Source organism: Triturus cristatus, chromosome 2_2 (genome assembly GCF_964204655.1).
Source record: "Triturus cristatus chromosome 2_2, aTriCri1.1, whole genome shotgun sequence".
Classification (NCBI taxonomy): Eukaryota; Metazoa; Chordata; class Amphibia; order Caudata; family Salamandridae; genus Triturus; species Triturus cristatus.
Window position 1 is genome coordinate 352,936,345 of NC_140582.1, and position 25,708 is coordinate 352,962,052.

At 53.6% G+C, this 25,708-nt stretch overlaps 1 protein-coding gene across 2 annotated transcripts in view; it reads left to right on the top strand.

Annotated features, from left to right (window-relative positions):
* Positions 1-25,708, top strand: part of CENPE (centromere protein E) — a 1,911,253-nt gene that overhangs the window by 1,256,949 nt on the left and 628,596 nt on the right. Inside the window, exons 48-49 of one of the 2 annotated variants that reach the window (XM_085641421.1) lie at positions 5,299-5,604; positions 5,849-6,004. In XM_085641421.1, coding sequence (XP_085497547.1) covers positions 5,299-5,604; positions 5,849-6,004 — 462 coding nt within the window. The remainder of the gene's footprint in view (positions 1-5,298; positions 5,605-5,848; positions 6,005-25,708) is intronic. The other variant, XM_085641422.1, reaches the window with a different exon arrangement.

Consider the following 25,708-nt stretch of genomic DNA (forward strand, 5'->3'; position numbering starts at 1 on the left):
GGTCGAGGGTCAGGGTGGTCCCACCCCCGCGGCTTCGTTGGAGCTGCAGGAGCCGCGTCCATCCCCATACCCGCCGGTCCCTGGGACCGACGCGACTCCGGCGGAGATCAGTGCCTTCCTCTCGGCCATGAGGGGCCTGGCTCCGCCGTCGACGCCTTCCGGCATGCCTTTGGACCCCGCAGGCTTGACAGGGCGACCTCTCGAGCCGGCAGCTCCGGCACCGTCGACGACTTTGGTTCCGACGCCGCAGGTCCCCGAGGGATCCAGGCCTGGATCTCTGCCGGCGCCGGTCGACCTCACGACGCCTCCTCTGCCGACACCGGTTCCACCTCCGGCACCGTTCCCCGGACACCGCCGTTCCCCGGTTCAGCCCCGGTCCGGGCCCGGCGCCGGTGCGGCGCCGTCCGACGCCGATGGATGAGCATTTCATCTACCGCCCGGCTCCAGTTATTCCCCCTGTTTAACAGGAATCGGATGACGGGGGCGACTGGAAGGGGTCTGAGGACCCTATGGGCAGGCAGGCCCATTTATCACAGGACTGGGCAGACGAACTGGGGGATGCCAGTGGTCTGGACACCTCCCCGGACACTGGGTTCATCTCTCCTCCGACTATGGCCTCGGAGGAAGGTGCAGCTTTTTCAGTGGTGCTGTGCAAGGCGGCCGACGCCCTTGGGCTGGAGTTGCCTGCTGTGGCCGTGAGGACTAACCTCCTCACTGAAGTGCTTCAACCGTCAGCAAGCTCCTCGGAGCCTCTGCTGCAGTTCAATGAGGCACTAGTGGACGTTCTGCAGGGCACCTGGTCCAAGCCCTCCACAGTACCTCCTGTGGATCAGAACGTGGCCCTGCTCCTGGCGACCCCAGTTTTCTTTCCCAACACCCCACGCCCGAGAGTCTGGTTATCCAGGCCTCCACGTCCCAATCTTCCTTCCCATCCGCTCCTCCGGATCGGGAATCCAAGAGGCTGGAACAGTTCGGAAAGAAGCTGTTCTCTTTCCTTAGTTTGGGCCTGCGGTCCTTGAATACTGCTTGCCTCTTGGACCGTTATTCCCACTCTTTGTGGGATACGGTAGAGGCCGTGCTGCCCCTGTGTCCGGAGGAGGCCCGTACACGGCTCGCCAGGCACTCGCAGACGGGCGAGATGCAGCACGACATGCTATACGATGTGAACTAAACACTATGGACTAGCTGGGTAGGGCGATGTCAACCACGGTGGCGCTCCGTCGCCACGCCTGGCTGCGGTCCACATCTTTCTCGGGGGATGTCCAGAGTACCCTCATGGATATGCCCTTTGATGGCACTCGCCTTTTTGGCGAGAAGGCGGATAGAGCGCTGGCGCGCTTCAAGGACTCCCGGGCTACGGCCAAGTCCTTTGGCCTCTCGGCCCCGCGACCGCAAACTTCCGCCTTTCGTGGCCAAGGAAGGGGCGCCCCCTCATGACCGCCTAGCCACTGGCCGCAGACTCAACCTGCACGCGGTTGCGGTAGTCAATTCCGCCGAGGCGGTACCGGGGGACAACGTGCCGGCCAGTCCACATCCATCCTGGCAGCATCCGCCTCAAAGCCCTCCTAGTCCGAGCTTTCAGGCCCATTCCACGCCAGTGGGCGGCAGAGTTCGCCATAACCTTCTCCACTGGTGTTCCATCACGTCGGACAGGTGGGTGCTGCAAATCGTCCGAAGGGGCTACTCCCTCCCCTTCGAGACGAACCCTCCAGCCATGCCACCGCAGTGCCACCGCATGTCGGGGCATCACTTGAATCTTCTGAGGGAGGAAGTTGCAGCCCTCTTGGCCAAAGGGGGCGTCCAGCGCGTTCCTGGTCCAGAAGTGGGTCGTGGTTGCTATTCCCACTACTTTCTGGTTCCCAAGAAGGGCAAAGGGGGCCTACGCCCTATTTTGGACCTCAGGAGCGTCAACGCCTTCCTCCGGAAGGAGAGGTTCAAGATGCTCACCTTAGCTCAGGTTCTGGCTGCCCTAGACCCTGGAGACTGGATGTAAGCGTTGGACTTGCAGGACACTTATTTCCACATACCTGTCCTGCCGGCCCACTGGCGTTACCTGCGATTCACGGTGGGTCAGGAGCATTTTCAGTTCACCGTGCTCCCCTTCGGCCTCGCCAGTGCCCCTCGCGTGTTCACGAAAGTGATGGTGGTGGCCGCAGCTCATCTGCGCAGTTTAGGGGTTCCAGTATTCCCCTATCTCGACGACTGGTTGTTGAATTCGGGTTCACCCCAGCAAGTCGTCTCCCACCTCCAGGCTACAGCCGACCTCCTGCATTTGCTGGGCTTCTCCGTCAATGTGCAGAAGTCGCATCTGAGTCCCTCCCAGAAGCTCCTCTTCGTCGGAGTGGTTCTGGACTCGGCGCAGTTCCGGGCCTATCCGCCGGAACAGCGGGTCCGGGATATTCAGGCTCTGATTCCCATTTTTCAGCCTCTATCCCGGGTTTCGGTCAGGTTGGTGCTGCGGCTTCTGGGTCTGATGGCCTCCTGCATCATATTAGTGCATTACGCCAGGTGGCGAATGCGGGCTCTGCAGTGGGACCTGAAGTTTCAGTGGGCCCAGCATCGGTGCAACCTGTCCGACCATGTCTTGATCTCGGAGGGCACTGCGTAGCAGTTGCAGTGGTGGCTTACGAACCACGATTGGGTCAGCGGCAGATCCCTCTCCCTACCCCAACTGGAGCACGTAGTAGTGATGGATGTGTCCATCCTGGGATGGGGGGGCCATTTGGGGGAGGCGGAGATCAGAGGCCTCTGGTCTCCGGCGGAGTCTCAGCTCCATATCAACCTTTCGGAGCTGAGAGCGATCCGGCTTGCACTGAAGGCATTCCTTCCCGTTATCCGGGGAAGTGTGGTGCAGGTGTTCACGAACAACACCACCGCCATGTGGTATTGCAACAAACAGGGCGGGGTGGGGTCGTGGACCCATTGTCAGGAGGCTCTGCGCCTCTGGACATGGCTGGCACATCAGGGCATCACCCTGGTGGTTCAACATCTGGCGGGCTCTCTGAACGCCAGAGCAGACGAACTCAGCCGCTGGTGCATGATGGATCACGAGTGGCGTCTCAACTCGGTCGTGGCGCAAGGCCTCTTTCGGCAGTGGGGAGAGCCTTGATTAGATCTATTCGCCACCGAAGAGAACGCGCAATGTCAGCAGTTCTGCGCGTTGGAATTTCCAAGGCGGCCCTCGCTCGGGGACGCTTTTCGTCGCAAGTGGAGTTGCGGTCTGTTGTACGCCTTTCCGCTTATACCACTTCTGCCCAGAGTGCTGAAGAAGATCAGGTGCGACCGGGCCTGATCGAAGGTACTGGTATCCCGAGCTACTCAGTCTGTCGATCGACCCCCGATATGACTGCCTCTTCAGGAGATGACTGCCTCTTCAGGAGGACCTTCTGTCGCAGCAGCAGGGGACGGTCCTCCACCCGAACCTGTCCAGTCTCCACCTCCATGCGTGGAGATTGAGCGGCGACAGTTGATGCCATTTGACTTGCCACCTGAAGTCTGTGATGTGATTCTGGCAGCCAGGCGTCCCTCCACAAAATCGGTATACGCCTGCAGGTGGAACAAATTTGTGGCATGGTGCACAGCAAAGGCTGTGGATCCCCTTTCCGTCCCTCTTTCTGAGGTTCTCCTCTTTCTTCTTTCCATGGCCCAGCAGGGCTCTGCTCTGGGCACTCTTAAAGGTTATCTTTCAGCTATCTCTGCTTTCTTCTGGCTTCCTGATCAGCCTTCTCTTTTCAAATCCCCTGTTGTTTCCCGCTTCTTCAAGGGCATTACTCACATGTTTTCTCCTGTCCCTTTCGTAATGCCTCAGTGGGATTTGAATCTGGTATTGACGTATCTGATGTGCGCTCCCTTTGAGCCACTTCATAATTGTCCCCTTCGTCTGTTGACGCTCAAATCTGCTTTCCTGGTTGCCATCACCTCTGCTAAGAGGGTGAGTGAGCTCCAGGCTCTCTCTTCTAAGCCTCCTTTTCTTTCTGTCCATCCGGACAAAGTTGTTCTCAGGTCTCGTCCTTCCTTTCTCCCTAAGGTGGTCACTGCCTTTCACATCGGGCAGGTTGTTACGTTGCCTACCTTCTTTCCACCTCCGCATCCTTTGAAAGAGGAAGAGAGGCTCCACCGTCTGGACCCAAAACGGGCGCTGTCCTTCTATTTGTACCGCACCATCAGTTCCGGGTGGACGACCAACTCTTTGTTGGCTACGTCGGCGCTAAGAAGGGGCGGGCGGTGCACAAGCAAACCATCTCTCGGTGTGTTGTTTTGTGTATCAAAGCTGGTTACTCCTTAGCTAAAAAGGAACCTCCTGTAGGGCTGAGGGCCCATTCCACTCGGGCCACAGCGGCGACACCTGCCCTGGGCCGGGGAGTCCCCTTGCAGGACATCTGTCAGGCAGCAACGTGGGCCTCGCTGCACACGTTCGCTAAACATTATTGCCTGGACAGCCAAGTCCGGAGAGATGGCTTCTTTGGCCGTTCTGTTCTCCAGGACTTTCTGGTGTGATCTTGGTTCGCAGACCCACCACCGAGGTTGGCATTGCTGGGGTATCTATTCTAAGGTGAGGAATCTAACTAACGTGTTTCTTTCAGATAAACAAGTTACTTACCTTCGGTAACGATATATCTGTAAGAAACATTAGTTAGTTAGATTCCTCACCGACCCACCCATCCACCCCGTTCTGCGAACCGATATCTAGGGTTGAGGTTATCCCTTTCAGGGCCCTAGAATTTTTGGGCACCAGTGTCGGTCTCTTGCATGGCTCTGCGTTCCTGGCACGGAAAGCTATGTACAAGAACGGACGTCAGCGCGCGAGGGCGTCGTCGAAGTACTCCGACGTTATCCCGGTGATCACGACGACGGACGCTGAGCCGCAGACGACGGCTAGCGACGCTCAAGGGTATTACTGACGAAAAATCTTTCCGGATCCAGCCTGACGCCTAGGGATATTCTGAGGTGAGGAATCTAAATAACTAATGTTTCTTACAGATATATCGTTATCGAAGGTAAGTAACTTGTTCTTTAAGGACAGTCGATTACAGATAAGTAATAGACTTTTTGCCGCAAGAGTTGTATCTTTGGGTTTAAGAATGACCAGAGAATACTTTAAGACCGTTTGTGCGGTAACTACAAAAATCCTCCCAAGCCCACCATCAATGTCATGGTACGTTTAACTGCTGTTTAAGAACCATCAATATTTTGTCTTCAGCAGCTTCATATGCTTACTAGAGAGAATGATCTAACTTTGTTGTTTAAAAATAATTTTTCTCAAGGGTTTAATTTGTATTTTTCTAATGTTCCATTTAGTTAACAAACCTATTAGAAGATCTGAATCACATGGCCCATGAAAAAGAACAGGTTATGAATGAGAAAGAACAGCTAGAGCAAAGATGGTTTTCAGAGATGAAAAAACTGGAAGAGAGATTAAAGGCCGGCGAGTCTGAATTGGAAACAGTAGAAATGGAAAAATGTGCATTGATGGGAAAACTGCAGGAACATCAAGAAAATGCAGCAAATTTTATTCAAGAAAAGATTGAGTTAGAGCACATACAAGAGACCTCAAGAGCTGTGATAGCCCAGCTTAGTGAAGATGTTGAAAAGAACCTTAGACGGGTCAGTCATTGGTATATGAAAATCTGGCATTGTATTGTCCCCTGAAAGTATTGCTTCATATCGGTTTGTAATAAGCTGCTCCTAGACAATACTGTTAAAATACTAACCTATCATTCCTTTATAAGTGTTTTCAGTGTTTTAACTTTTATCCTATTTTTAATATTGAACCTTTTTAGCAGATTTCATTACAAGCTTTGTTTGTTCTGTGTGTTTGTGTTTACTGAAACACAACATTTTATTTCAGTCAGTAGAAGCTGAAGAAGCACTAAGAACAGCTCAAGAAGAACTTAAACAGCAGAAACGTCACGTGGACGAGTTACAGAACCAAGTTGAAGCTTATTCTTTAAGCATTCAAGAGAAGTCAGTTGTTCTACAAACTGCATCATCCCTTGAAGAAAAGGTAGCCCAATGTAATATTACTGTTGAGCATTCATAATTGAAAGATTAAACTCGGGTAGAGAAGCAATAAGACAATACTTCCACCAAGCATGAAATATACAATGTGGAACACCGGTGTTTACTGTGGTTGCAGTAATGTTGCCTAATGTTTTTAAGATTGATGGAAATATATACTAGGTTCTTATCTGTTGCTGGAACGAGTACAAACACATTGAGTAGCAATAACATTGGGTCAATAACATCTACTGTAATGATATATCAAATATTCTTTAATTTGGCGATTTCAATGGTATCCATAAACACAAAATATCTGCCCAACTTTACAATTGAGTTTACCTTGTTGAACACTTTCTTGTTTTGTTACTCAGATTCATACACTTAAATGAGGATTATTTTATCACTTCTATGCACACCGTGCATCACATTTTTAAGGAAAAAGAGCTTTTAATGTGAGGAAAGGAATGTATATCTGAAAGAGACACGTTAGTGATAGATTCCTTACCTTAGAATATTCCCCAGGCGTCAGTCTGGATACGGAAAGTTTTCTGCTTAGCAGTACCCCTACGTGCCAGTAGATGGCGCCGCGCGACTCCACGCCCGTAACGGGCGTCGTGCGCACCGAGATGACGTCACGGAGGCTACTTATGCGCCACCCGTGCGTTCTGACGTCAGTTCTTTCTTTTTCCGAGCCGAAAGTGCAGATCCAGATTGAGCACGTACCCCGGTCAATTTTTGACCACTTTTTTTTAGACTTTTGTCTCCTTCTCTTGTCTCCTGGTGCATGTAGGGATGCCCGGCTTTAAGTCTTGTGGGTCGTGCCGCCGTAATATGTCGGTGGCGGACCACCATGATGTCTGCCTCTACTGCCTGGAGACCGACCATGACTCCCGGGATTGTCTGGAGTGTCGTGCCATGGCCCGAAGGCGTTGCGGGAGCGGCGCCGGAAGTTGCTGGAGGTCCGGCACTCCTCTCACCGCAGCTCCGGGTCTAAGGGCCGTTAGCGGGACCGCTCGCGGGACCGGAGCCGTCGCTCCTCGGACTCTAAGTCTTCACCTTCAGATTCCGGTAAGCGACGCCATAAGAAAAAGTCAAAGAAGCGTGTTCGCTCTCCGACGTCCCCCTGTCGTTCCCCAGAGGCGGACAAGGGGGACAGGTGCTCCTCTGGAGCCTGGGAGTCCCGCGGCCTACCCGCTATACCCGCGTCCGTCGACGACTCCTGAACAGAGGCAAGAGTTTCTTGCTGCCTTGGACGGCCTGTTTAGGCCTTGGGCTCCCGCCGGCCACTGGATCCAGCGCCCGTGGCTCTGGCCCTGGCTCCACAAGGTGCAACGCCGCTGGCTCCGGCCCTAGCGCTGCCCTTGGCCCCAGCACCGCCCATGGCGCCGCACTGGATGCCGTTTATCCCGCCCCTTCCCAGGTTCTTGGACCATTTCGTTCCGACCTGGGATCCTCATTGGGATGTGGTTCCTGGTCGGTCCCGGCTGGCCCTGCTCGCGGCACCACTCCCGGCGCCGTTGACCCCCTCTCCGGTGCTTCCGCCGCGGCTGGCTCCTTCTACCCCGGAGCCGGATGAGGACTGGGACGGCTCCGAGGACCCCAGTGTGACTCCGAGCAAGATTGGGTGGATGACCTTCAAGATGCAGGTGAACTTGATGTGTCTTCTGACCCGAGGTTTACCTCCCCTTCGCCTACTATGGAGGAGGGCGCTTCCTACACTATGGTGCTGCGTCGCGCTGCGGAGGCTCTCCATCTCGACCTCCCTACTGTGGCCCTTTAGACCAACCTCCTAACGGAGGTCCTCTAGACGGCATCTACGTCGTCTGAACTGCTGCTCCCTTTCAATGAGGCCCTCACCGAAGTTCTCTTGGGCACTTGTTTGCGGCCGGCCTCGGGGGCACCAGTGGATAAGAACAACGCTAGGCGACATTGCCCGGCGCCTGGTGACCCGGCCTTCTTGACCACTCACCCCACGCCTGAGAGCCTGGTCATTCAGGCCTCGGCGTCGCTGAGTGCCTTTCCCACGGCTCCGCCAGATAAGGACCAATATGGCAAGAGGCTGTTCTCCTCGGCCAGCTTGGAATCGCGGTCGGTTAATACCGCCTGCTTGTTGGGCCGTTACTCCCACGCCGTGTGGGATACGGTGGTAGAGGTCCGGCCTCAGTGTTCTGAGGCGGTCCAGGCCGTCCTTTAATGAGCGATTGCGGAGGGCAAGGATGCGGCGAAGTTTGCCATCAGGTGTGGTCGGGACATGGCTGATTCCTTGGGCAGGGCGATTTCCACAACTGTGGCGTTGCGGCGCCATGCCTGGTTACGGTCTAACGGGTTCTCGCTTGATGTCCAGAGCTCGCTCATGGACATGCCCTTTGATGGCTCTCGCCTCTTTGGCGACAAGGCGGACAGTGCCCTGGAGCGCTACGGCTAAGTCTTTGGGCCTTTCCACTAAGAGCCCTGCCACGCCTGGGTTTCATTCCTTTCGTGGCCAGGGTAAAGGCGCCCAGACACGCTCCTCTGCAAAGCCTGTGCAGAACCTGCCTCACCGTGCCCGCGTACGTGGCTTCCGCAGGGTCGGGTCTGGTAACCAGCGGGCAGGGCAGTCCACCTCAGCACCCGCTGCTTCCACCTCCAAGCCTTCCTAATCAGAGCTTCAGAGGGCACCCCACGCCGCTAGGGGGCAGGATCCGCCACCACCTCCAACACTGGCACGGTATCACTTTGGACAAGTGGGTGCTGCAGATAATCTGCCAAGGTGACTCGCTTCCCTTTCTGTCCTCCCCTCCAGCCATGCCACCTCGGTACCACCGCATGTCGGGGGATCATTTGGCCCTCCTGGCCAAGGGGGCCATCGAGTACGTTCCCGATCAGGAATTAGGTTGCTATTCCTACTGCTTTCTGGTCCCCAGGAAGGACAAGGGGGCATGCGCCCCATCTTGGACCTCCGGAACGTCAACCACTTCCTCCGGAAGGAGAAGTTCAATATGCTGACTCTGGCTCAGGTCCTGTTTGCCCTGGACCCTGGAGACTGGATGGTAGCGTTGGACTTGCAAGACGCTTATTTTCACATTCCCGTCCTGCCGGTCCACCGGCGTTACCTGCGGTTCACAGTAGGCCAGGATCATTTTCAGTTTGCCGTGCTCCCCTTTGGCCTTACCAGCGCCCCTCGGGTGTTCATGAAAGTGATGGCGGTGGTTGCAGCTTATCTGCGCAGGTCGGAAGTGTCAGTCTTCCTCTACCTCGACGACTGGTTGTTGAAGGCGGACTCGCCCCAGACAGTCGTCATCCACCTTCAGACTACAGCCAACCTCCTGCATTTGCTGGGGTTCTCCATCAATGTGCCGAAGTCGCACCTGAGTCCCTCTCAGAAGCTCCCCTTCATTGGAGCTGTTCTGGATTAGACGCTGTTTCGGGTTTATACCCCCGAGCAGCGAGTCCGGGATATTCAGGCTATGATTCCGATCTTTCAGCCTCTGTCCCGGGTTTCAGTCAGGATGACCCTCCGGCTTTTGGGCCTGATGGCCTCCTGCATCCTGCTGGTGACACATGCCAGTTGGCATATGCGGGCTCTGCAGTGGGACCTGAAGTTCCAGGGGGCGCAACATCAGGGGTAACTGTACGATCATGTCCAGATCTCGGAGGGCACAGCAGTTGCAGTGGTGGCTCACGAATCGCGATTGGGTCAGTGGCAGATCCCTCTCCCTTCCCCAACCGGAGCAATCAGTTGTGGCGGATGCCTCCCCTCCTGGGATGGGGAGGCCACTTGGGATGTGGTTCCTGGTCGGCCCCGACTCTGGTCTCCGGCGGAGTCCCGGCCCCATATCAACCTTTTGGAGTTTCGGGCGATCCGGCTTGCACTGAAAGTATTCCTTCCCTCTGTCCGGGGAAGTGTAGTGCAGGTGTTCACAGACAACACCACCGCCATGTGGTATTGCAACAAACAAGGCGGGGTGGGGTCATGGACCCTTTGTCAGGAGGCTCTGCGCCTCTGGCCATGGCTGGAACGTCAGGGCATCACCCTGGTGGTTCAACACCTGGCGGGCTCTCTGAACGCCAGGGCGGACAAATTCAGCTGCTGGTGCATGATGGATCACGAATGGCGTCTGAACTCGGACGTGGCGCAAGGCCTCTTTCGGCAATGGGCAGAGCCTTGGTTAGATCTATTCGCCACCGAGGAGAATGCGCAATGTCATCAGTTCTGCGCGTTGGAGTTTCCAAGGCAGCACTCGCTCGGAGACACTTTTCGTCGCGAAAGTGCTGAAGAAGATGAGGCGCGACCGGGCCCAAGTCATCTTTGTGGCTCCGGATTGGGCACGTAGATACTGGTATCCCGAGCTACTCAGTCTGTCAATCGACCCCCCGATTCGACTGCCTCTTCAGGAGGACCTTCTGTCGCAGCAGCAGGGGACGGTCCTCCACCCGAACCTGTCCAGCCTCCACCTCCATGCGTGGAGATTGAGCGTCGGCAGTTGATATCATTTGACTTGCCTCCTGAAGTCTGTGATGTCATTCTGGCAGCCAGGTGTCCCTCCACTAAGACGGTATCCGCCTGCAGATGGAACAAATTTGTGGCATGGTGCACAGCAAAGGCTGTGCATCCCCTTTTCGCCCCTCTTTCTGAGGTTCTCCTCTTTCTTCTTTCCCTGGCCCAGCAGGGCTCTGCTCTGGCTTCTCACAGGCACCATCAAGGGATATTTTTTAGCTGTTTCTGCCTTCTTACGGCTTCCTGATCAGCCTTCTCTTTTCAAGTCCCCTGTTGTCGCTAGATTCTTAAAAGGCATTACTCACATGTTTCCTCCTGTCCCCTTCGGAATGCCTCAGTAGGATTTGAATCTGGTGTTAACCTATCTGATGTGCGCTCCTTTTGAGCCTCTCCATAACAGTCCTCTTCTGACTTTCAAGACTGCTTTCCTGGTTGCCATCACATCTGCCAGAAGAGTGAGTGAGCTCCAGGCTCTTTCTTCTACACCTCCTTTTCTCTCTGTCCATCCGGACAAGGTTGTTCTAAGGACTCGTCCTTCTTTTCTTCCTAAGGTGGTTACTGCCTTTCACATCGGCCAGTCTGTTACATTGCCCACCTTCTTTCCGCCTCCGCATCCCTCGAAAGAGGAAGAGAGGCTCCACCGTCTGGACCCAAAACGTGCTCTCTCCTTCTATCTGGACCGCACAAAACCATTCCGGGTGAACGACCAACTCTTCGTTGGCTACGTGGGCGCTAAGAAGGGGTGGGCAGTGCACAAGCGGACCATCTCTCGGTGGGTCGTTTTGTGCATTAAGGCCTGTTATTCCTTGGCTAAGAAGAATCCTCCTGTGGGGCCGAGGGCCCATTCCACTCGTGCCACAGCGGCTACTACTGCCTTGGGGAGTCCCTCTGCAGGACATTTGTCAGGCAGCAACGTGGGCCTCGCTGCACACGTTTGCCAAACATTACTGCCTGGACATCCATGTCCGGAGAGACTGCTTCTTTGGCCGTTCCGTTCTCCAGGACTTCCTGGTGTGATCTTGGTTCGCAGACCCACCACCGGGGTTGGTATTGCTGGGGTATCTATTCTAAGGTGAGGAATCTAACTAACGTGTTTCTTTCAGATGAACAAGTGACTTACCTTCAGTAACGATGTATCTGTAAGAAACATTAGTTAGATTCCTTACCGCACCACCCATCCTCCTCGTTCTGTGAACTGATATCTAGGGTTAAGGTCATCCCTTTCAGGGCCCTAGTTTCATGGCACCAGTGTCGGATTCTTGCATGGCTCTGCGTTCCTGGCATCGAAAGCTATGTACAGAACTGACGTCCGCGCGTGAGGGCGGCGTCTAAGTACTCAGACGACGTCATCCCGGCGATCACGACAGTCGCAGAGGACGCCTACCGACGTGAAAGGGTACTGCTGACGGAAAATCTTTACGGATCCAGCCTGACGCCTGGGGATATTCTAAGGTAAGGAATCTAACTAACTAATGTTTCTTACAGATATATAGTTACCGAAGGTAAGTAACTTGTTGTTTAACATTATGCACCCTATCAAACATGCATTTCTTTTGTTATCGGTGCTTTGATCCCCTTGAAATACAATATATGATCGAAAAGATTTTAAATCTGATCTGTTATGCCTTTTCATTAGAGACCGGATATGTTGGTACCTGACCTGTATAGGTTAATACAATTTGCTGCACTGGTATCGAATATGTGCTTTTTTATTACAAGTAAGGTGATATGTTTTGATTCTCGGCGAGAGCCATCCACGGTTAAATCACTGAACTCTACAGATGTGGTTCAGTTGATAAGAATATCGGGGCAGTTTACCATAGGTGCCATGTTGAAATAGGTGATTTACTATTGTCTACATGCTAAGTGAGGGGTGCAATTTACTGTCATGATTATTGACCACAGTAATGTCTATATAATGTTCTTTATGTAGGATATGTTCTTCTAAATCATAGAAATGTATAAAACGGTGTGTAAAAAGTGAGACAGGTTAGCCAATAAAATAGTGGTAGGATGATCTTATCCACATACATAATTTGTCATGACTGTGGCTAGAGGATCACTGTCTGATTACTGGAAGAGCCTATATGAAGAATGATCGTAAATACTACATTGTATCATGTACCATGTCAGAGTCATGGCACCAGATCGTAACCACTGAGATTGAAGCCAGAACCCCCTACCTAGTTTCACATCGTGCCGTCTCATTTCTGGGTAATATTCCAGATAATTTCCTCATTTAGCCCTTCCTTCACAGTTTTCAAAGTTAACACACAGAACTCTGATCACGTTGGACTGAATAAGAGGACCAAAGGAGGACTTCCCTGCTGCACCAAGGACCCGGTGAAGAGGCCGCACCTGGCGGCTAGCAAAGGAAAAGGGGCTGTGCCTGCTGCTCGTGGAGAAGTTCACAACTGAGCCCAGCCGAAGCAAGAGATGCCAAGGGTCATTTGGCTGATCTCCTGTTTGCAGCATAGGGCCACAGCAACTGAAGAAGCCTGCTGGGGCGAGATGGAAGCCCAGATTCCCAGATCACCACTCCTCATTGCCATGCTGCCCAAAAGACCAAGATCCAACGGTCAATGGTTGGCCCCAGATCTGCTGGACCCCGGAGAGTCATCAGAATGCAGCTCAGTCGCCCAGAAGGAAAGTTACTTCCACAAAAAGAAAACACTGTACTGGTTAACTGGTAGCCCAGTGTCAACTGGACTTCTGCCGAGCTCGGGAGGACTTCGAAGGACATCAACCCCTTTGGCCAGGATCACCTCACCAAGTCCGAGGACTAGCCCCAGGAAGACCCCTGCCGACCGCACAGCATCTTAAGCTTCCTTGACCATCCTTGAGCACCCTCTATCCCTTGCATCATGACCTCTTCACAGAAGTCAATGGCAAGGAGCCACTGAGCCTAGAACTGGACTGGAGATCACTTTTCTCTTCAAGGTAGCTGTTTCCGTGGAGCCTGCTGGTCCCCCTGACTAGCTCCCTGTCTGAGTTGGTTGGCTAAATGAACTCTGTGCAACCACATTGTTACTTATCCACGTTTATTTTGAAAATGTATGTGTCAATTGTGTTGAATTTGCCAATGCTTGTTTGTGGTTGAGTAAAAAGCTGTATCTGATATAGACTACTTGCCGCAGATTCCATAACGTAGAATTATCCCCAGGCGTGAGACTGTACCCGGAAAGTTTTCGTGCCCCAGCATCTCAGCACGCCGGGGGGTGGCACCATGCGACTCCACCCTGTCTTCCACGGGCATGACGTCAGCGAGGTTACATAAGCCCCACCCCGGCACGCTGACGTCAGTTTCCTTCTTTTCCGCGTGCCACGCGGATCCGGATCGTGTCCCTGGCCTGTTTTCTGGCTTTTTTTCACGCTTTGTGTTTCCTTTTGGGAACAGTGTGCGAATGCCTTCGGGCTTCAAGACGTGCTCGTCTTGCACGTGCCAGATGTCGGCGACGGACCCTCACCCCATTTGTATGTGGGTGAGCACCATGACTTCACGGACTGCGAGGCTTGTCAGCAGATGAAGCCGAAGTCCCGGCGGGAGCGCCGGATGAAACTCCATTCGGCCCGCATGTCCAGGTTGGCGTTGTCACCGCGTCCGTTCCCCCGCGGAAGGGTTCAAGAACCGCCGCTTCTGTCTCCGACATCGTCCCTCTCCAAAGCCGCAAGGGCGTCGCTCGCCTGTTGGTAAGTGTTGCAGCTTGTCCTCGAGGCCCTGTCCCCGCCCTGTGGGGGGCGTGGGTTCTCTGCGGGTCATGCGGCCTCGCGCGTCGCCACCCTACCGGCGTGGGGGTGACCAAAGTCAGAGGAGAGGATGTGGTCTGTCGGCTGCGCTGCCGCCTCTGGTGCAGGAAACCAGGGTTCGAGCCTCGAGGTCGCGTCCACATCCTGCGATTCTGGGCAAATCACTTAATCTCCCTGTGCCTGAATGTGTAATGTAAATACGGTGCTATGTAAAGCGCTCCAATACCTTCGGGTCGAGTTCGCGCTATATAAATATGCAACAAAAAAAATAAAAAAATAAATAAAAAAATAAAAATAAAATATGGAGGCCTATTCTGCAGCCCTGCAGGCCTCCTTGACTCCTCCTCCTCTTCCTGGGACGTCCAAGGATCCCTTGCCATGTGCGGGGCCTTCTGCGGAGTCGCTGGTGGCTCCGGCGCCGACAGGTTCATCTTCAGGTCTTGGAGATATCGTGTCGTCTGTGTGCGGACCTACGGGGTGTTCCCCTTTGGCCCACAACGCCTCTGCCTCGCTGCAAACCCCTGTGGGGGTCCCTGTGGTGTCGCAGGAGGTTGCCGGGACTCGTGGCTCGTCCTCGAGTACCCCTCGGTCCTCTGGGCAGGCAGCGGCCTTGTCCGAGGCCAAGCTGACGCCGCTCAGGCGCCAGCGGCTGTCAGCCCTGGCGGCTCCGCAGGGACTGCCTAGGGGCCGGGGCACGTCCCCAGGTCCCCCTCGTCTCTCCACGCAGGCGGCTGCCTCGTCGGAGGTCGAGTCGGCGCCGTTCTTAACCGCCCCGTCTCTGACCCCTCCCCGTTCTCCCGCTGTGCAGGTGGTGGTGGAGGTCGTCTCGGCGTCCCCTTCGTTGCCGGTCGACGTTGCGCTGGCGCCAGTGGCGTACTCCACGGCGCCTTGCCGGCATCGGGTCATCGATTTGTCTACGGAGGCCCCCTCTTCTCCAGAGGTTGGGCATCTTTTTGTCTTCTTCCCCCCCCGGCGTCTTCCAAGGAGGGCTCTTCGTCGTCCCCGCGCCCACAGTCTTCCCCAGAGGCGCCTCAGTTTCCCCACTCGTATGTCAACCTTCCCCCACTCGTATGTCAACCTTCCCCCATTCTGAACTTGGCCTTTTTTTCCTCCGGTTGGGCTGGGAGAAAGCCATCGCCCACGGAGGAATTGCTCTCCCCACCGCGTTGCCCTACGGATGCGAGTGCTGCCTTAGCCCGGGCTGTCTCCACAGCCGCGGAGACTTTGCGCATGGGCGACACAGCTGCCCATTTCGCCGCGGATCATTTGCTTGAGGTTCGCCATCAGGGCTCTGGTGGACGGGAGCTGATTATTCCCTTCGAAGCTTCGCTCCATAATTCTCTCTTGGGGGCCTGGGGGCGTCCTGCCACTGGTGACCCAATGCCCCAGCTGCTCCTGCACCGCCACCGTCCTGCTCCGCATGATCCTGCCTGCCTTTCCTTCCACCCTTTTACCAGAGGCCCTGTTCTGCCGACTGCCTTTCCCTCCTTGCCATTGGTGTTGTCTCCTCCGTCACGGGAGGCCCGGTGGTTAGATTAATGGGGGCGTAACATCTTTGCTTCCTCCAGTACTGCCTTGCGGGCGCTCAACGCACTTTGTGTGTTGGCCCGAGCCACTTCCAGCTTCTGGGATTCCGGGGAGTCCCTTCTGCCTTGTGCTTCTCAGGAGGGTGCCTGCGCTGATCTGCGGCACCATGTGTTGTATGACCGGGAGCTGACCGCGGTTATTCTTCACTCGGCTCTAGATGTCTCTGAGACTCTTGGTCGCACTATGGCTTCTTCGGTAGCCCTCCATCGCCATGCTTGACTGAGGGATAGTGTTTTCCCTGAGAATGGTAAGGAGCGTCTGGTTGACCTCCCTTTCCATGGCGCTCTTTTGTTTCACGCCCCTGCGGATTCTGCCATTCAACGGTTCCTTGCGGGTCTTCGTCCTCCTCCTCCCCCTCAGTAAACCTGGATGTCGGTCCTCTGCTGTGTTCTGGGAGGTGTTCTCACCTTTTTTTCTGGGGTCTAGTGTTCGGTAGCCCCAGTTGTGTGTTCTGTGTGGTTGGTGTGCCTTTGGGGTCCTTTGGTTGGCCCTTCGGTGCTGTTGGCTGCTGGTTCAGCCCCTTTTTTTGACTTGTGGTTTAGAATGTTGGTAAGCCTGTGTAGGTCCTGAGATTGGACCTTTTGTATCTTCCTTATTGGCTGCTTGGCAAGCCGTCTGCGGTTCTACCCACAGGCCTTTCTGTTTGTCCTCTGCTGCGGAATATTTTCCTATGTGGTGTTCCCTTGTTTTCTTGGGACATAGCATACCCTATGTGGGGTACTTGTAGTTATTACATAGCTCTGTCATGTGCTGGGGAGGTATGGTCACCCTTTTCGGGTTCCTTGCTCTCCTTGGCGTCACGGTATAGCGCAGGTGTGGTCTCTTTGTCCATTGTTTTGGCGCAGCTTACATTGCGCCCAGGTCTGTCATTCTCCATGTTTGCTACGTCACTAGACCAGTCTGGCCTGCTGTCTACGGTATCGTGTTGTGGTGATTCCGCCCTTCTCTCCGGCGTTTCGGCCTGGTCCTCTGTCTGGTGTTCCAGAGGGACTGGTTTCCTTGGCTTTCTGTGTTGTGGTTGATGGCCTGGGCCCGTCCTCCGTGTCTCTCTTTCTCTTCTGCCTGGTCCCACTTCCTCCATGGGTCAGTGTGTGTTTCTGGACCGGCCCCTCCTTTGGGGTGTGTCCTGGCCCTCCCTGGCCTCTGCCTTCGGCTTGCGCCTGTCTTGTTCTAGTGCACTGCTCCGTGTTGTTGCTGGCTGCGCATGCCTGCTTGTTCTGGTCCACCGTCGTGGCCTTTGATGTGTTCCCTTGTGCCCCTGCCTCTGGTTGGTTCCACTGGGGCTTTGTGCACTTTCTTCTTACGCCTGCGCTATTGGTGGTGGGGCTGTTCCTGCCTTGTCCGCTGATTCCGGCCGAGGTGTGTTTGGCTGTTTCCTATCACTGTGTGTGCTTCTTACGGCGGGCCCTGCCTTCGGTTCTACCTCTTCTCCCTGGGGTTTGAGGTGGTTCTTTTGTTCCTTGAGGCCCTTCGGGGGCTGTCTGCCCGTACGGGTTGTTGGGCGGTTCTCCCTTAGTTGGGCTTGGGATCTCCTGGCCTTCCCTTCTTGTTCCTGTGACATGTGCCCTGCTGGGACCCTGTGTCTATCCTGGTGGGGAGGCTCTCTCGCAGGCCCTCCTCCCTTCTGGGTATGGCTAGGATATCTATTCTACGGTAAGGAATCTGCAGCTAGTAGTATCTATCAGATGTACAAGTTACTTACCTTCGGTAATGATGTATCTGATAGTGACGATTCTAGCCGCAGATTCCTTCACGACCCGCCCTTACTCCTCGTTCTGCGAGGACCCTCTACTTGGGTTTCTGCAGTCGCCTCCCTCTGGGTGACTTGTCTTTTGTGGGTGTCCTCTTCGTTTCTTCCGGTCAGGCATCCCTCCAGCTGGTTTCTCTCCTGCGTGAGGGCCTACTTTTGCTCCTTCCCTTTGTTGTTGGAGTTTCTGATCCCCAACCGGTCTTCCTCGTTAGGGGTTCTTTTATCTGTTTTTTGACTTCCTGCTCTTTTCAGAGGTCGTGGCCCTTCTTGGCACTGTAGCCTGCAGAGGGCTTACCTGTCCTTCGACCTCCTACTCCTTTCAGGGGGTATGGCCAACCTTGGCGGTGTAGTCTGGGATGGGTTGCTGTTGCTCCTCTGTTCCGGGCTTGTGGCCCTTCCCCTTGTAGTTGTAGTTGCAGGCTCTCTCTCTTTCTGTCATGGTGCTTTCACATGCTTACGCCTCCAGGAGGTCTCTTGCCTTGGCTTGCACGGTGGTTCCACGAAGTGGTGTTTTGCTCTTTTCTTGCTATGGCTTCGCTGCTCTAGCCTTCTGGTGCTTTACTGCCACCTGGTGCTTGCACCTTGGCTTGCACAGTTGTTCCACAGAGTGGTGCTCTGCTCTTTTCCTGCTCTGGCCTGCTGTTGTTGCCTTCTGGTGCCTTGGTGCCCCCTGGTGATGTTTCTCACCTTTTGTTTCTCTCTCTTTTGATTCTCTGGTTTTTTCGCACACTGTTCCCATGCTCTTCTCAGTTTTGTTATGATGGCTCCGCGTTGTGGCGTGGAAAAGTTCTCCGAAGCAAACTGACGTCAGCGCGCCGGGGTGGGGCTTATGTGACCTCGCTGACGCCACGCCTGCGGAGGACGTCTGGCAGAGTCACGTGGTACCGCCCCCCAGCGCGCAGAGATGCTGGGCAAGAAAGTTTTCCGGGTCCAGTCTCGCGCCTGGGGATAATTCTACGTTAAGGAATCTGCGGCTAGAATAGTCTCTACCAGATACATCTTTACTGAAGGTAAATAACTTGTACATTAACTCAGGTCCCATCTGCCTTAGACCCTGGAGACTCCATGGTGGTGTTGGACTTTCAGAGTGCCGATTTCCATATTCCCGCCTTACCAGCCCACTGACGCTATCTACGGTTCATGGTAGGCCATGAGCATTTTCAGTACACCGTGCTCCCCTTAGGCCTTACCAGGGCCCCCCGGGGGTTCACGAAAGTGATGGCGGAGGCCGAAGCTCATCTACGCAGATCAGGGGGTTCCAATCTTCCCCTATCTAGATGACTGGTTGTTGAAAGCGGGCTCACCCCAAGCTGTTGTCTCCCACCTTCAGACTACGGCGGACCTCTTGCAGTCACTGGGGTTCACTATCAACGTACCGAAGTCACATCTGACTCCCTCTCAGAAGGAGCAGTACTGTATACAGCACAGTTTCGCGCTTATCCTCCAAAGCAGCGTGTCTGGGATATTCGGACTATGATACCGCTGTTTCAGCCTCTATCCCAGATTTCGGTGAAAGTGGCTCTGAGGCTGCTGGGCCTCATGGCCTCCTGCTTCTTGCTGGTGGATCATGCCAGTTGATATATGCAGACTCTGCAGTGGGACCTGAAGTTCCAGTGGGCGCAACATCAGCAGAATCTTCCCGATTGCATCCAGATTTCAGATGTCACTGCACACCAAATGCAGTGGTGGCTAATGAACCAGGATTGGGTCAACGGCAGATCCCTCTCCCTTCCCAACCAGACCTCACAGTTGTGACAGATGCGTCACTTCTGGGATGGGGCGTGTTAGAATCCAGGGTCTCTGGTTGGCGCAGGTATGCACTTGCGACAAGCAGGGACCCTTTCTTCTAAGTCAGGGCGTAGGATTACCTCTTTAAAAATAACCCCTGCTCACCCTCTAGGTAACGTGGCGCGAGCAGTCAGGCTAGATTCCAGAGGGCATTAGGTTAAGCATTCACAGTGTCCCACACAATAACCACCAACCCACCACACAGAGACACAAGGCTGTATTTATGTAAAAATAAAGTTCTTTATATATAAGATTTCTTTACGCAGGCTTTCAAAAATACAGTTCTCTACTTAAATGAGGTTCCAGTTACTTGTATTGCTTTTAGGCAGTCCACAGTTCTTGAAATGGCACTTTTCTACTTAAAATAGGCTTCTTAGGGGTATTGTGCGCTTCGTAGCGCCTCCGGTACGCTTTGTACCGCTGTTTGGACGCGTCGTGCCGTTTCTCACGCTTCCCGCGTGAGCACGCGTACGCTGGACGTGAACCGTACAGACCGTACCCTCGTAGGTACGCGTCGTACACGTCCGGTACGCCTCTGGCTGAACCTCACGCTTCCCGCGTGAGCACCATCAATGTATTTAATGCAGTATGGGCCGTACCTTCGTCGGGACGCCTCGTACAGCTGGTTCGCACGTTGCCAAAGTCCACGCTTCACGCGTGTGAAGCGAAGCGGGATGATCGCCGTACACAGCGAAGGAAGCTGCGTACAGGGGCGCTGCACTGCACAGTACCTTTTCTTGGGGGGCAATGTTCGTGGCGGCTCCAGAAGTCCGTCGAGGGGTGTCCCACTGTGGAAATGTGGATTTTCCTGATCAAGTTATGTCCCCTATCTTGGACCCCAACGGTTCTATATGCATGTTACAAGTACATGTATGTTCCCTCCAGTTCCAGTTTCTAAGACGCAAACATATGTGTGTCTACCGTCGACATGTTCTCTGTCAGATCCGCCATCGATGGGCTGGATATTCGATTCCTAAGTATGAAAGGCCACCGACTTTATATGGCTAAATTACTCCATTTTTACAGTTCAGGCAAGTAGGCCCGATTCTGTCCTCAAAGCCTTTCCCTGCTCTCTGTCTCTGACAGCTTCAGCTTGAGCTCGCATCTGTATCCATGAACTTTGTCCTACTCCCTGTGCAGCTAACGGTGCCTGCCTCGGCCAGTTTTCGCATGCCTGCCAAGAAGCTGTATTTCACCTTCGAATTATCTATTTTGCTCTTCAGCCGATGCATTCCTGTCTAGTGATTTAGGTAAACATTTCCTTTAAGCTCACAAGCAAAGGACTCAGCCTTTCTGTCTTCATGCAAGTAATTCATAGCCCTGTTACCATGGAAAGTTTCTGCCCCTTGCATCTCATATAGACACTTAGACGCTTGTACACGCACACAGTCAGTATAGACTAGATTCTGTCCGAGAGTCCTTCCTTGTGGATAACATAGTTCTCTAAACATAGGATGTTAGATATGATTTGGGATTAGGTTGACTTGACCCCCCAGACTTCTCGTCTCCACATGTAGAGCTAAATGTCAAGTCCCTTCACCCCTAGTTGCACGTCAATTACACGTCATGCTGCTGCGCGCGCATCTATGCCAAGTATTATCTTATAGATCCACCTATGTCTGATAATCCTAACCAATCATGTTTCTTTTATTCCTTATTACGCCTAGTTTCGATTACGTACCTGTTTTGTCACTCTTCTTATCAAATGTTACGCCTTCTACATTCGTTTCATTGTAATGCAATTATTATAAAAATACATGTATGTCAATAAAATATTGTACTTCACTTCCTGAACCCTCGTGGTGATGGAACCTGAAGGCCGCGACTCGAGTCGGCCATTTTGAATGGAATAAAGCCCATTTAGAAAACCTCTTATACCACGGATTCTGCCTCTTGTTATTTTGAGCTATTTTACTTTATTTTAAGATTCCGTATGAAATTCAGTCCGGTATTTTATTTACCACACCACGTTGCGGTGCTGACCCTTGAGGTCAGTGGATGGCGATGCTTCGTGGGGCACTTCCAGGCTTCCAGGCACACAACAAAGTTCAGCAGCAGGAGGGGCAGCTCGGGGGTGATCTTTCAGCGCGGCGCGCTGTCGGCGTTGCTCAGGTGACGAACAGTGCGTCGCAGATCCTTACAATGAACTCCACGGCCAGGGGGGTCGCAGAGACTTGGCGCTTGGAGCCTGGTCAGTCTCTTCTCCTTACTTTGCGAGCTACGGCTCGGGGGGCAGTTGCTTGCTGTGCTCGGGCCAGGCAGGCCTTTACTGTGCTCACAATAGTCCCGGTGGCAGAAGTCGCGGTGCTCAGATGAGGGGCACACAGGTTCTCTGAGGTCAGCGTTTTGCAGAATCACCTCCAGCAGCTTCTCTTCTTCCGGGGGAAAGGTAGCGCTCACTGTTCCTGGGACGCAGTTCAGGGGGCAAGTTCACAAGCAAGCCCTTGGAGATTGTTTGTAAAGCACAAGTTGATCAAAAGTCTTTCTCAGTCTTTTTCTTCCTCTCCTTCCAGCAGCAAGGCACCCACCGCAGGACGGTCTCTCAGGCTTAGAGACAGTACTCCTCCATACAGCTTTCCCAGGTCCTTCTCTTCGGGCAGAGGTTCTTCTTGGCGCAAACAGGATCTGATTTCTTAGGAGCAGGGCTCCTTCTTTTATAGCAAGTTTCTTTTGTTCTTTGTCGCCAGGGGGCCTGGCTCAGTCCAGTTTTGGAGCACTTTGTTGTGGTGACTCTGCTCTTTACTTTCAGCAGCAGGGCAGAGACATCAGCCGCTCCACAGGGGGCGGAGCCGGCATTGTGGTGGCAGAGCACAGGTCTATTCAGAGTCAAGGTGTACTCCTCCCACCCATCCTGGTGTAATCTCTCTACCCACCACCTGGCAGCCAGCCTGTCTCCTGGAATTCCCCAGCCCTGCTCCCCACTGAAACTAGGCAGCACACACACAAAGCAGAGGCGGACTGAAATGGCCAGGTCAGTAAATACTAACTTTCTAAAAGTAGTATTTACAAACACAGGATATTAAAATAAACTTTACTAAAAGAAGTATTTTATTATTCTGAGTTCAGGCATACTAAACTTGACTTTCTACCATGCTCTATGAGTCCACTGGGATTACAGCGTGTAGTAATTCCAGCAGCCCATTCTGGCCTATGGAGAGCAGGTAGCCTTCAATAGTGAAAAACGAAAATGGCTGTAATTCACTATTAAGACATGCCACACACATCAGGGCATGTCCTACCTTATGCCTACAATGCACCCTGCCCTTGGGCCTACCAGAGGGGTGACTAATATGTAGTTAAGGGAAGGTTTAGGGACTGGCAAGTGGGTGCACTTGCGCAGTCAGCGCGACAGTACCAGACTGCACGCAGGTTCTGCAATGGCAGACCCTAGACACATTTTACTAGGCCGCTTTTGTGGGTGGCACAACCAGTGCTGCAAGCCCACCAGCAGCATTTGCATTTACAAGCCCTGGCACTCCTGGTGCACTTTACTAGGGGCTGATAGTAAACCAAGTAAGCCAAACATGGAATCCAATGAACATCAACATTTTACCATAGGGAGAACATATGCACCTTAGCACTGATCAGCAGTGGTAAGGTGCCCAGAGTCATAAAACAGCCAACGACAGGTCAGAAAAAATACAGGAGGAAGGCAAAAAGTTTAGGGATGACCCTGCAAAAAGGGCCAAGTCCAACAGGGCGGCCATATGGGAGAGGCGGAGATCAGAGGCCTCTGGTCTCCTGCGGAGTCCGGGCTCCACTTCAACCTTCCGGAGCTCCGGGCAAGCCTTCTTGCTCTGAAAGCATTCCTTCCTTCTGTCTAGGGAAGAGTAGTGCAGGTGCTCATGGACAACACCACCACCATGTGGTACTGCAACAAACAGGGCGTGGTGAGGTCGTGGACCCTATGTCAAGAGGCTCTTCGCCTATGGACGTGGCTGGAACATCAGGGTGTGTCCCTGGTGGTTCAACACCTGGCAGGTTCCCTGAACGACAGGGCGGACAAACTCAGCCGCCGGTGCATGACTGATCACAAATGGCATTTTCACTCGGAGGTGGTGCAAGATCTTTTTCTACAGTGGGGAGAGCCTTGGTTAGATCTGTTCGCCACTGAGGAGAACGTGCAATGTCAGCAAGTTCTGCGTGTTGGAATTTCCAAAAAGGCACTCGCTCGGCAACGCTTTTCATCACAAGTGGAATTGAGGTCTTTTATATGCCTATACCACTACTGCCCAGAGTGCTAAACAAGATCAAGCGCAACCGGGCCCAAGTAATTCTTGAGACTCTGGATTGGGAATGAAGATTCTGGTATCCTGAGCTCTTGAACATGGCCATTGATCCTCCGATCATACTGCCTCTTCGGGAGAATCTTCTGTTGTAGCAGAAGGGGACGGTCTTTTCCCGAACCTGTCCAGCCTCCACCTGCTTGCTTGGAGATTGAGCGGCGATAGTTGACAGCTTTTGACCTTCCTCCTGAAGTCTGTAATGTTATCTTGGCAACCAGGTGTCCCTCCACTAAAACGGTATACGCCTGTAGATGGAACAAATTTGTGGCATGGTACACAGCAAAGGCTGTGGATCCCCTTTCTGCCCCTCTTTCAGAGGTTCCCCTCTTTATTCTTTCTTTGGCCCAGCACGGCTCTTCTCTGGGCACCCTTAAAGGCTATCTTTCGGCCATTTTGGCCTTTCTTTGCCTACCTGATCAGCCTTCTATTTTCAAGTCCCCTATTGTAAATAGATTTCTTAAGGGCATTACTCACCTCTTTCCTCCTATCCTTTTCGTAATGCTCTAGTGGGACTTAAATCTGGTCCTAACTTAACTTGTGTGCTCCTTTCAAGCCACTACATAATTGTCCTCTAAGACTCTTGACCTTAAAGACTGCTTTTCTGGTTGTCATCACCTCTGCTCGCCAGGGTAGTGAGCTGCAGGCTCTTTCTTCTAAACCTCCTTTCCTTGCTGTTCATCCAGACAAAGTTGTCCTTCGAACTAGACCTTCTTTTCTTCCCAAAGTGGTTACCTCGTTCCACATAGGACAGACCATCACTTTGCCCACCTTCTTGCTGCCCCGCATCCTTCTAAAGAAGAGGAGAGGCTCCACCGTCTGGATCCAAAATGAGCGTTATCATTTTATCTGGATCGCACAAAACAATTCCGATTGGATGATCAGCTCTTTGTTGGCTATATGGGTGCCATTCCTCCAGGGAGATGGCAGCCACTACTGCTTTGGGACGTGGAGTCCCCCTCAATGACCTCTGCCAGGCAGCCATGTGGGCATCATTTCACAAGTTCACTAAACATTACTGCCTGGATAGCCAAGTCCGAATAGACTGCTTATTTGGCCGTTCAGTTCTCCAGGGCTTTCTGGTGTGAACTTGGTTAGCAACCCACTTCCTGAGTTGGTGTTTCTGGGGTATCTATTCTAAGGTATGGAATCTATAGCCAATAGTCTCTTTGAGATGAACAAGTTTCTTATCTTCCGTAACGATATATCTGATAGAGACTACTAGCCGCAGATTCCTTCACGTAGAATTATCCCCAGGCGTGAGACTGGACCCTGAAAACTTTCTTGCCCAGCATCCCTGCGAGCCGGGGGGTCGGCATCACGCGACTCCGCCCAGGCGTCGTCCAAGTACGTGATGTCATCGAGGTCACAAGTCCCACCCCCGCGTGCCTACGTCAGTTTTTTCCTTTTCCGCGTGCAACGTGGACCCGGTTTGTGCTCTGGGCCTTTCCCTTACGCTATTGCGTGTGTGGGAATAGTGTGCGAATGCCTTCGGGCTTTAAAACTTGCTCGTCGTGTGGCTGCCTCATGTTAGCGACTGATCCTCACCCCATCTGTATGTGTTGTTTGGGGGAGCACCACGACTCCACTGATAGTGAGGCTTGCCAGCAGATGAAGGCGAAGAACCGGCGGGAGCGCCGGATGAAACTTCTTTCGGCTTGTGTATCCAGGTCGGCGTCGTCATCTTGCCCGGCCCCTGCGGAGGGTTCTCCGACCTGCGGCTTCCCTCGCCGCCATCGATCTTCTCCCAGGTCGCAGGAGCGCCGCTCATCTATTGGTAGGTGTCGCAGTTTGTCCCCGAGGGTCAGATTCCGGCCTGTCGGGGCGTGGGCTCTCCGCGGGTGGTGCGACCCCGCGTGTCGTCCCCGTATCCGCCGTTTCCCAGCGTGGGGGCGACCAGAGCCCAGATGGAGACGCATGTGGCGGCTTTGCGGGCCTCGCAGGCTTCTCTTCCTCCTCCTTTCCCTCCTGGGACGTCAGCGGATCCCTTGCAGTGTGCGGGGCCTTCCGCGGCGTCGCGAGCGGCTTCGGCCCCGGCGCCAGCTGGTTCAGATCCAGGCTCGGAGGATGTGGTGC